Raw genomic sequence first — 9,671 nt, 5'->3', positions numbered from 1 at the left:
CTTTAAGACCCGAATCTGGGTCCCCAAACTTGGCGGCATGCGAGATGTTGTTTTAGCAGAAGCACATAAGTCGCGATTATCAATACACACAGGGAGTACCAAAATGTACCATGATCTTCGTTTAGATTACTGGTGGCCTGGGATGAAGACTGATATTGGACGTTATGTTGAGAAATGTACCACATGTTTACAAGTAAAGGCTGAACACCAGAAACCATATGGTAGTTTACAGCCTTTTGAGGTACCGATGTGGAAATTGGAGGAATTAACGATGGATCTGGTTACTAAACTACCGAAGACCCAACGTCAAAACGATAGTATTTGGGTTATAGTTGATCGATTGACCAAATCTGCATTGTTCTTACCTGTCCGAGAGTCTTACTCTATGGATCGATGGGCGCGGTTGTACATTGATGAAGTTGTCTCGCGACACGGTGTACCAGTGAAGATTATCTCTRATCGCGACTCTCKATTCAYYTCTAATTTTTGGACTAGATTTCAACGAGAGTTGGGAACACGTCATGCATTTAGTACGACCTATCATCCTCAGACCGATGGTCAATCAGAACAAACCATTCAGACTCTTGAAGATATGCTACGCGCATGTGTCTTAGAATTTGGTGGTAGCTGGGATACTCACCTATCCTTGGTTGAGTTTTCTTACAACAATAGTTACCACTCAACAATTGGAATGGCTCCTTATGAGGCTTTATACGGACGTAAGTGTCGTACACCCTTGTGTTGGCAAGAGACGAGAGAGAGTTTTAGTTGGTCCCGAACTCATTCAGATAACTCATGACAAGATTCAGATTATTCGCGAAAGAATGAAAGCTGCCCAAGATCGTCAAAAGTCTTATGCGGATCGTCGCAAAAGGCCAATCGAGTTCTCGATGGGTGATATGGTAATGGTGAAAGTTTCTCCTCGGCGAGGCGTGCTTCGATTCCGAAAACAAGGTAAGTTAAGTCCACAATTTATTGGCCCGTTCAAAGTATTGGAGCGTAACGGAAAACAGGCTTATCGACTAGAGTTACCGGAGGAACTTACGGGGATACACAATGTGTTTCATGTCAGGTACTTACGTAAATGCTTGGGTAAACATGAAGAGACGGTGCCCTTAGCCGAAGTCAAAGTAGATGGGAAATTAAGATACATTGAAGAACTAGAATCAATTCTGAACAAGAGAAAATTGAAACTACGTAATAAGGAAGTAGACTTGGTATTGATCAAGTGGAAACACCATCGGGGACCAAATTGGACGTGGGAGTGTAAAGATGAGATGAGGCGAAATACCCTTCTTTATTTTCACAACAGTGATTTCGGGGACGAAATCCTCAAAAGGAGCGTAAAGATGAGATGAGGCGTAAAGATGGAGTCACACGATCTTGATTTGTCTTTGATTCTGTCTCGTGAGTTGATTCCTTATTACTAACTCGGTACATCAGTTTGCTTTCTGGATCCGGACTCGTTGTTTTGTTCCTTGAATTGTACGCCATAGTACGGGTACTACTTCGTGTACTACGCCAGAAGTTTATGGCGAAGTCAAGATCCCGGGTTGGATGGTGACACTTTCTATGGTTGTGAATACTCATTGCTCGAAGAGGAGGAAGAGCAATGAGTAGGGAACCTTGGCACATACCCGGTAGAGGAAGGCGGGCAGTGCGAGGTTTCCCGTAATGTACGGTTTTGATTCGGACTTTGGCATGAGCCCGGGAGGTGAAAGACGGGGTGATGCACTGTCCTCGTTATGTTTACCGATTCGATCTCTTGGTTCTTGATATTTATTGGTATTCTAACGTTGCTGAATATATTTGGTCGTTGATCCTGTCTCCTTGTTGTATTGAGCATCAATGGTATGGTATATTATGGTGATTTGAATATGGAATCCTATTATCTTAGCATCCGGTACGTAATTGTTCACTCGATTTCTTGTAAGTCTCGGTTTGCATCTGGATGATGTCTTGAACTCTTTTATTGATAAGAGTTTATTTTGTATGTTTATAAACATGTGCGATATTGATATGTAATACTTAACTATTTAACTCACTAAGCGTTGGCTTACCATTTAAGTGGCAACCTCTCTCAGGAAAGAAGAAGGATAAAAAGAAAGAACCCGTTGTGTGACTCGAAGATTTATCGGGGAACTTGAAGATTTCGATCTTGCTTTTGGGTAAATAGTAGCTTATTACCGTATCTCATAGTTGTAGTATGTGTAGCTTATATATAGTCTTGTCTTGAAATAGCGGAAGCTGCTTTGAGAAAAGCTGAAGGAAAGAGACAAACAATTGAGGCAAATCTAGCTCTCCGACGGGCTAGGACACGAGTAGAGGCTATCAATGCGATTTCATAACCAGTCAATTTATAGTAAGAGGAAAATCCGTCGATTTCAAAAATCGTGAGGGTTCAAGTCCGATCGAACACTACTTGAAAACGGCTCTTCTGCTCAGAAACGAAATGTTCCAAATGTTCCTGGAAATTCTTGCTCCCAGTGGACCATTTGTATCTATATGCATCAGGATCCCGATTCATGGATCTCTCGGTTCGAGAAAAAAAAATTAAGTAAAAACTCCGTTATATCCGGTTTGGAATTATGTTTCGGGTGGTTTTATCACGAAAATAGAACGGATATTTCGAACTTTTTTTTTTTTGAAAATTAATTTCCCATATTTTGAGGTTAATTAATGTTATGCCCAGATCTGTGTGTTTCAAAGGGTTGGTCCATTTTCATCGCCTCTGGATCAATTCATGGCCTTTGGTCTATTTTCATGGCCTCTGGTCCTTCATGGCCTGTGGTCCTTCATGGCTTGTGGTCCTTCATGGCCTCTGGACCCTCATCGCCTCAGGACCAATTTATCGCCTCTGGTCTTCTTCTAGACTTAGTCATTTCAGCAGCCACTGGTTCATCGCCTGCCTCTGGACCAATTCATCGCCTCTGGTCTTCCTCCAGACTTAGTCATTTCAGCAACATTTTCAGATTTTCCATCCTTGGCCCCGATTGCTTTGACAAAACTTTTAAAATAATTAGGATCAATTTTGGTCCCAATAATCAATAAATTATATTTTATTGGAGATTCTATAAAATTGGTAATTTGGGGATTGCTCAAGCGAGATGTTTCAGTTATGGTTTGTTTATTTTGAATTTGTTAATTTGGTTCGCACTTTTGTTCGGTTTTGGTGCCTTCCAATAACACCGTTAAAAATCGTTAAGTGAAAGTAATTTTGATATTTTTTCTGAGAAGTATGAATAATTATGATTTAAGCTAATGACAACAAGTCACTTGTCTCAACCTCCTCCCTATCCTTTCTGGTACCCTATTACTCTGATAGCAACGCTGGTGGTCACCTTTTCCAGTATTAACAAAGTTCTTGGTTTAATAGCTTATGGTAGGGCTAACATGGCTATAAAAGAAAATATGTGCAAAGGACAATTGTTGTGCTTTATATGTTCACAATCAGCATGGGGGTAAAGCATGTGAACTGCTACATTCTTATATGTACTTAAATTTACAATCCACAACTAACAAAGTTGAATGACACCAAACAATATAGAAGGATCAATTTTGAGAAGAATAAGAGGACAAGCAGTGGCAAATTCAAAAACCGGAAGTTGAAAACTGGAACAAGCCTTTTCCACCTAGCGATGTATCATCTTTTCAGTGTGCAGGAGCATAAGTCAATAGGTCATGATATTAATTTTTTAGGAACATAGGTCAAGTTCTTCTTTTTAGTGTGGAGGCGTAGGAGGAAGCGATGGGATTGTTTGATATATCTCTGCCGTCAAGACGAAGATGTAGGCAAGAAGCAATATTGTGGTTGTTGCCTATTGGAAATGGGAGAACAAAGAAGGTAGTTGGGATAATGGTGTTGTGTGTTGGTGGTGGTCAACTTCTAAGTTATCATTTTATTTGTATTTCCAAATAAGAAAATGAGAGAGAAAATAAAAGAAAAAGACAATTTTAACTCGTTTAACGAATTTTTTAAGGATGTTTACATGAGGGACCAAAACCAAGTAAAAGTGCAAACCACAATGAAATTTTTGTAATAAAAAATTGTAAGGAGAAAAATCGAGTGAATTACATATTTTAAGTGGTTAGGTCCCTAAAATGAAATACTTACAAAAAAGGCCACGTGGTTTGCATTTTTAACGCTCTGGTCCTAAACCTTAGCGGAGCTAAAAAAATTTGTTAACTCAGTTAGTGTGGAGGCATTTGGTTATTTTGCCCTCCTTCCTCAATCCAAGCAACACTCAAGAACCCTAACTAAATCCACATAAACATCAACCATGAACATAAAAAACACAAGAAAAAATCGTACAAATCTATTTGAAAATGTGATACAAAACCAATATAAATTAAAAACCCTGTGTCTAAATCATAACAATAAAAAAAAACCCTATAACTATTTGTAAATCAGAAACAAGAAACCCATGTCATTAGGTCTGATGATTTGCTTAGTTGCATCACTGTCACAACCATTTTTCGAATTGTCTGACATCATCCTTACTTCCTATATTAGAAACCATGGATGGAGATAGTTTAGTCTCATTTTTTTTTTTTTGCTATAAGCACCATGGTGAGCTTTTTTGTCTATTTACGAAGGTTGTTTGTTAGATTCTCCATTCTTGTCTGGTGATCGAGACAACCAATATGGATGAGACATTGAGTGGAAGAATCCATCCTTCGAGTAACATGATACTACACATGTTTCGCATCTACTTTGAATCTAATCCTATTGCCCACAATAGATATTCAAGAATAGATTACTAATTACGGTACAAATTCACATATAAGGCCTCAGTAAAACCCACTTCCCTTTTCACAAAAAGAAACAATGATTAAAAACTATGAAACAAGTCTGTGACAGTTCAAAACTGGAATTGGCACAATTACGATTATTAAAAGTGGACCATCATCCACTGGGTGTGTTCATTAAAGATCTCTAAATTTTTTGGGGATGAACACCAATCATATTAACAAACGATTATTGTGTGAATTGCCCAAAATAGAGAAACTCTAACACAATCATCAAATACACTCAATATGAAACACCAATAGCCGCTACGAGAACCAAAATAGTCAACAATGGAACACCTTTGGGCAGTATCGAAAATCCACCTCCTGCTACTCCCACTCTTCCAGTGCAGTGGAGGACATATGGTCTCATGAGATGAACCCTTTCGGAACTCGAGCAACGAGGTTTTGTCTTTGAGAGGTTCGTGACTTGCAATCAAAAGAAAGAGCCAAGAAGGATTAGCTAAGAGAAAAAGAATCGAAAGAAAGGTCCAACACAACACGTTAAGTTGATTCTTCAATATTAGGAGCTCTACTAGCATATGTTCGACCCCCACTACGTACACATTTATGAATCACTGAACTCCCTTAAAAAGGGTGTGGTTGCACCATTTCAACATTGGTTGAGTATGCCAGAAGTGAGCATTCTAATTGATTCAAGGTACAACATGATACTACACATTTTTAGCGGAGGCGGACCCATAAATATTTCATAGTGGCGACACAAAATAATTTCATAGTGGCGACACAAAATAATTTTCGTAATTTGAAATTAAATAAAAGTTGATTATAGTTAAGAAATAAATCACTAAAAAACCAATCAAACTAGGTTGGACTAGCTAATTCATTGATAGCTATGGACTGGCTTGGAAAGATACTTAGGTGCCGTTTGGTAATTGTTGAATGGTTTGATGCATAATGGTTAAATGATTACAATGCTTAAGAGGCTCTGTATGGTATAGTTTAGAATGAAATATGATTATTTGGTAACTGTTCTGAATAAGCAGTCTGAAGGACAACAAATTACCATTTTAACCATGTGTATTATTGTTTGATATTTCTCAATTTGCCTTCCACCAATCTAAACATGATGTCTCCCCACAAACCACAAAAATTGATCGTAAATGAACCCTAAAAGTTCAACACGACATGATGTTTACATCACAACTTCAAATTCAATTGAAACTCTATAAATCTTGATATACCTAAAAACCTAATTAATCAAAGCTCCAAGTAGAAGAATAGAAAACTTTTTGTAGAAAATCTAATGAATCAAACCTAATGGACAACCTTTTGCTCTAGGGATTTAAGACTAAGCACTAACAACCAAAAACCAAATATGATGTACAAGTACCAAAGCAACTTGTTTTGTGTAACAAAGCATTCAACCATTGAATAACACAAGAAAATTTTGTGTAACAAATTAAGACAACCCTCTGCAAAAGGCGAGGAAACTAGCATAGCAACGGTGAGTCCGATTTGGATTTTGATTCGTTTGAGTTTGAAGGCTTTTGGAGTGAGGGACAAGGGCCAAAGAAGGAACCAACAAAAAACCGTGGAAGGAATCGCCAGAGAACCATGGAAGAAAGCATGGGAAGAGGGAAGAGAAAGTTTGAAAAGGCAAATGTGGAATAATGAGCCTCTTAATGCTTTTGCTTATCTCTGTATACAAAATGGTTAAAGAGGATTTTGGAACCATTAAGAACCTTTAAATTTTCTGCCAAATAAGACTCATATCTGCACAATTCAAAGGTTGCCTCTTAATCACATCATTAAGATGCAAACAAACATCCCTTTATTTAATTATAAAAAAACATTCTTACCAATGGTCTAAACATTTTTTTTTGTTTTATTTAACCAAAAAAGTTGCACATATCTAATTAATAAAATGACATATTTGAATATCATAATTTTTTTATATTACATAGAGACGGTGAAGTGGTGACATGTGCCACGTATGCACCACTATATAGGTACACCCATAGTCCTTAGTATGCGATTATGTACAACATACTTACCCTCATATAGACATTGAGACACAACGACTGCCGTCATCTTAACATATGGGTTTTACATCCGAGTACGCTAATAGTCATCGTTACTTAATGATGATTTTTACAATTAGGTATATTAATTGTTTTAATAGTTTATTTGTATTTTAATACAAGAAGATATCGATAGAATTTGTCTTTATTTTTATCTTGCTCTATTTATGTAAAACAAAAAGATCGAGATATGAAATTAATATGATTTTTTGACGTGACATAACAAACAAAATTCAAAAGTGACGAGAAAACAAATATAAAAAAAGAACATATATAGATCCTACGACAGATCAAAACCTTTACAGCTGATTATCAAAAAAAACCTATCTTGATTAGTGTATAGTCTCCTCCACCTCCACCTCCACCTCTCACCGCCTTCAATGGCGATGCCCTTCCATGTAAATATTCTTGAGAAATGCCATGTATCTCCGCCACCGGATTCCATTATACCTCCAATCTCACTTCCCCTAACCTTCTTCGACATTCCATGGCTTCTCCACCCCTCAAATCAAACCCTCTTCTTCTTCCCTAAACCACCTGCCAAATCCTCCACCACCACTGTAATCTCCCTCCTCAAACAAGCGCTCTCTCTCACCCTCCACCATTTCCACCCTCTCGCCGGAAACCTCTCAGCTCCACCACCTCCGGCCGAACCCCACATAGTTTACAACAAAGGTGACTCCGTCTCACTCACCATAGCCGAGTCAAATGCCAACATCAGCCATCTTTCCGGCAACCACCCACGAAGCATCACCATGCTTTACTCACTTCTACCAAAACTCCCTTTCCCATCCAAGTCACGTGACACCCACGTGGTCCTGGTTCTCCCTCTTCTTGCCATCCAGATTACTGTCTTTCGCGATCTGGGATTTTCCGTCGGAGTCACGGCCCAACATGCAGCAGCCGATGAAAGAACACTGGACCAGTTCATCAAGTGTTGGGCTTCTGTCTGCAAATCTTTGTTGAAAAAGGACTCTTTCTTTGCCTTCAAACCACAACCTTTCTTCGATCGGACCATAATTTTGGACCCCAATTCGCATAAAACGACGTTCTTGAAACAATGGTGGCACCGACGACTCATGAATTCTCCGAAAGATTCCCATCAAGAAATTATTGGTCATAACATCGTTCAAGCCACCTTCATCTTGAGTTCATCAGACATTAACATGATCAAACATCACATTCTCGCAAAATGCAAGACGATAAAAGAGGATCCACCGGTACATTTATCACCCTACGTAAGTGCATGTTCTTTTATATGGGTCTGTTTACTAAAATCTGAAGAAGAAACCTACGATTCAAAGGGTACAACGACTCCTCTCTATATAGGGTTCAACGCAGGTGGGATTACTCGTTTAGGGTATGAAATACCCTCAAGTTACTTCGGGAATTGCATAGCTTTTGGGAGATGTAAGGCACTGGGGAGTCAATTGTTGGGTGAAGATGGGGTTGTTTTTGCAGCCAAATCGATCGGAAAAGAGATTAAGAGGCTGGATAAGGACGTTTTAGAGGGTGCAGAAAGGTGGATTTGTGAATGGGATGAATTGAACATTAGGGTTCTTGGTTCACCAAAAGTTGATTCATATGCGATGGATTTTGGGTGGGGGAAAGTTGATAAGGTTGAGAAGTTATCAAGCGATGATCACCATGGGAGGGTTAATCATGTAATTTCACTGACTGGAAGTAGGGATCTGAAAGATGGAATGGAGATAGGAGTAGTTCTTTCTAGGGCTACAATGAATGCATTCACTCGTCTCTTCAGTGGTGGTCTATTAGAACTTGCAATTTCATGATGACTGGAATTGGGATCCAAGAAAGATGATCAGTACAATAAACTATATTGGGATTAGCACGTCTAAGTGTTGCGTTTGGTGTGCGAATGGTATGCGTTTGGTGTGCGAATGGTAAAGTGTTGCGTTTGGTGTGCGAATGGTACTGAATAGATTGGACAAGATTAGACAGACGAGAATGAAGTAGGGAGGTTAGAGAATTATGGAAAGTGTTTAAGAGCTTTAATTTGATATATGTATATATATGGGTACGTATTTTACTGATTTAAATATTGTCTATCTTCTGGTTTTTGTTTCATTTATTTTGGTGGGATAAAAAAATACAATTTTATCATATCCAGTCATGTTTTGTCTAAGGGGCTACATACTCAAATGTTTACCCAGTAAGCATTTACCGATAAAAGTCAACACAATAATTTATTTTTCTGCGTAAGATTATAGTGCATTAAAATGATATAGTATATAACAATTTAGGTAAGCACTTACCCGAGTAAGAGTCGTCACTCTCACTTACTGGATAAGACTCTCCATCCTTTCACCATTTTTACCGGGTAAGACTCCCCATCCTTTTACCGCTCTAAGTGGGTAAGATTTTAAACCCTTACCATGTTCATCTGGTAAAGAAAATTACCCGGTAAGCACTTACTGAATAAACGTTTAATAAACGACCCCTAAATTTAATGTCACAACAAACATGAAACTATAAGCTTTTATATATTATGTATTGTTAATGTACCAAACGCATCCATAAGATAAAAATGATTATGCATATATATGATAATGATACAAATAAGTTAATGCATACTAACAACATATATGTTCACATGTTTGCATTAATTTAAAGAACAATGTTAAAATATGTGTAACCTTCATATCATTTTTTAAGGGAGTCTTTGCAGAAAGGGGAGGTTTCAAAAAAAAAAAAAAAAAAATATATATATATATATATATATATATGAGAAATGGTTCAATTCTAGTCGATGTAAGACTTTAATAAATAATATCTTAAGAAAAAATAAATTGAAAAAATCATTATTATAATAAGTAA

General features: G+C 37.8%; 1 protein-coding gene across 1 annotated transcript; it reads left to right on the top strand.

Moving 5' to 3' along the window:
• Nucleotides 1-905: 905 nt before the first annotated feature.
• Nucleotides 906-8,668, top strand: LOC112520033 (anthocyanidin 3-O-glucoside 6''-O-acyltransferase-like). The gene is made up of 2 exons (XM_025128337.1): nt 906-954; nt 7,170-8,668. The coding sequence occupies exons 1-2, from the start codon at nt 906-908 to the stop codon at nt 8,624-8,626; spliced, it is 1,506 nt and encodes a 501-aa protein (XP_024984105.1). The 3' UTR covers nt 8,627-8,668.
• Nucleotides 8,669-9,671: the final 1,003 nt, after the last annotated feature.

The sequence above is a fragment of the Cynara cardunculus genome (genome assembly GCF_001531365.2).
Source record: "Cynara cardunculus var. scolymus isolate 2C chromosome LG 10, CcrdV1, whole genome shotgun sequence".
In the NCBI taxonomy this organism is placed as follows: Eukaryota; Viridiplantae; Streptophyta; class Magnoliopsida; order Asterales; family Asteraceae; genus Cynara; species Cynara cardunculus.
The sequence above is the reverse complement of the archived record's forward strand: the minus strand, read 5'-3'. Positions and strand labels throughout refer to the sequence as shown.

Bases quoted from the DNA above. Each gene is read 5' to 3' on its own strand.
- LOC112520033 (XM_025128337.1), top strand. From the start codon at position 906: ATGGTGAAAGTTTCTCCTCGGCGAGGCGTGCTTCGATTCCGAAAACAA. The intron at 955-7,169 runs GTAAGTTAAGTC...TATCTTGATTAG, and splicing joins GCTTCGATTCCGAAAACAAG to TGTATAGTCTCCTCCACCTC.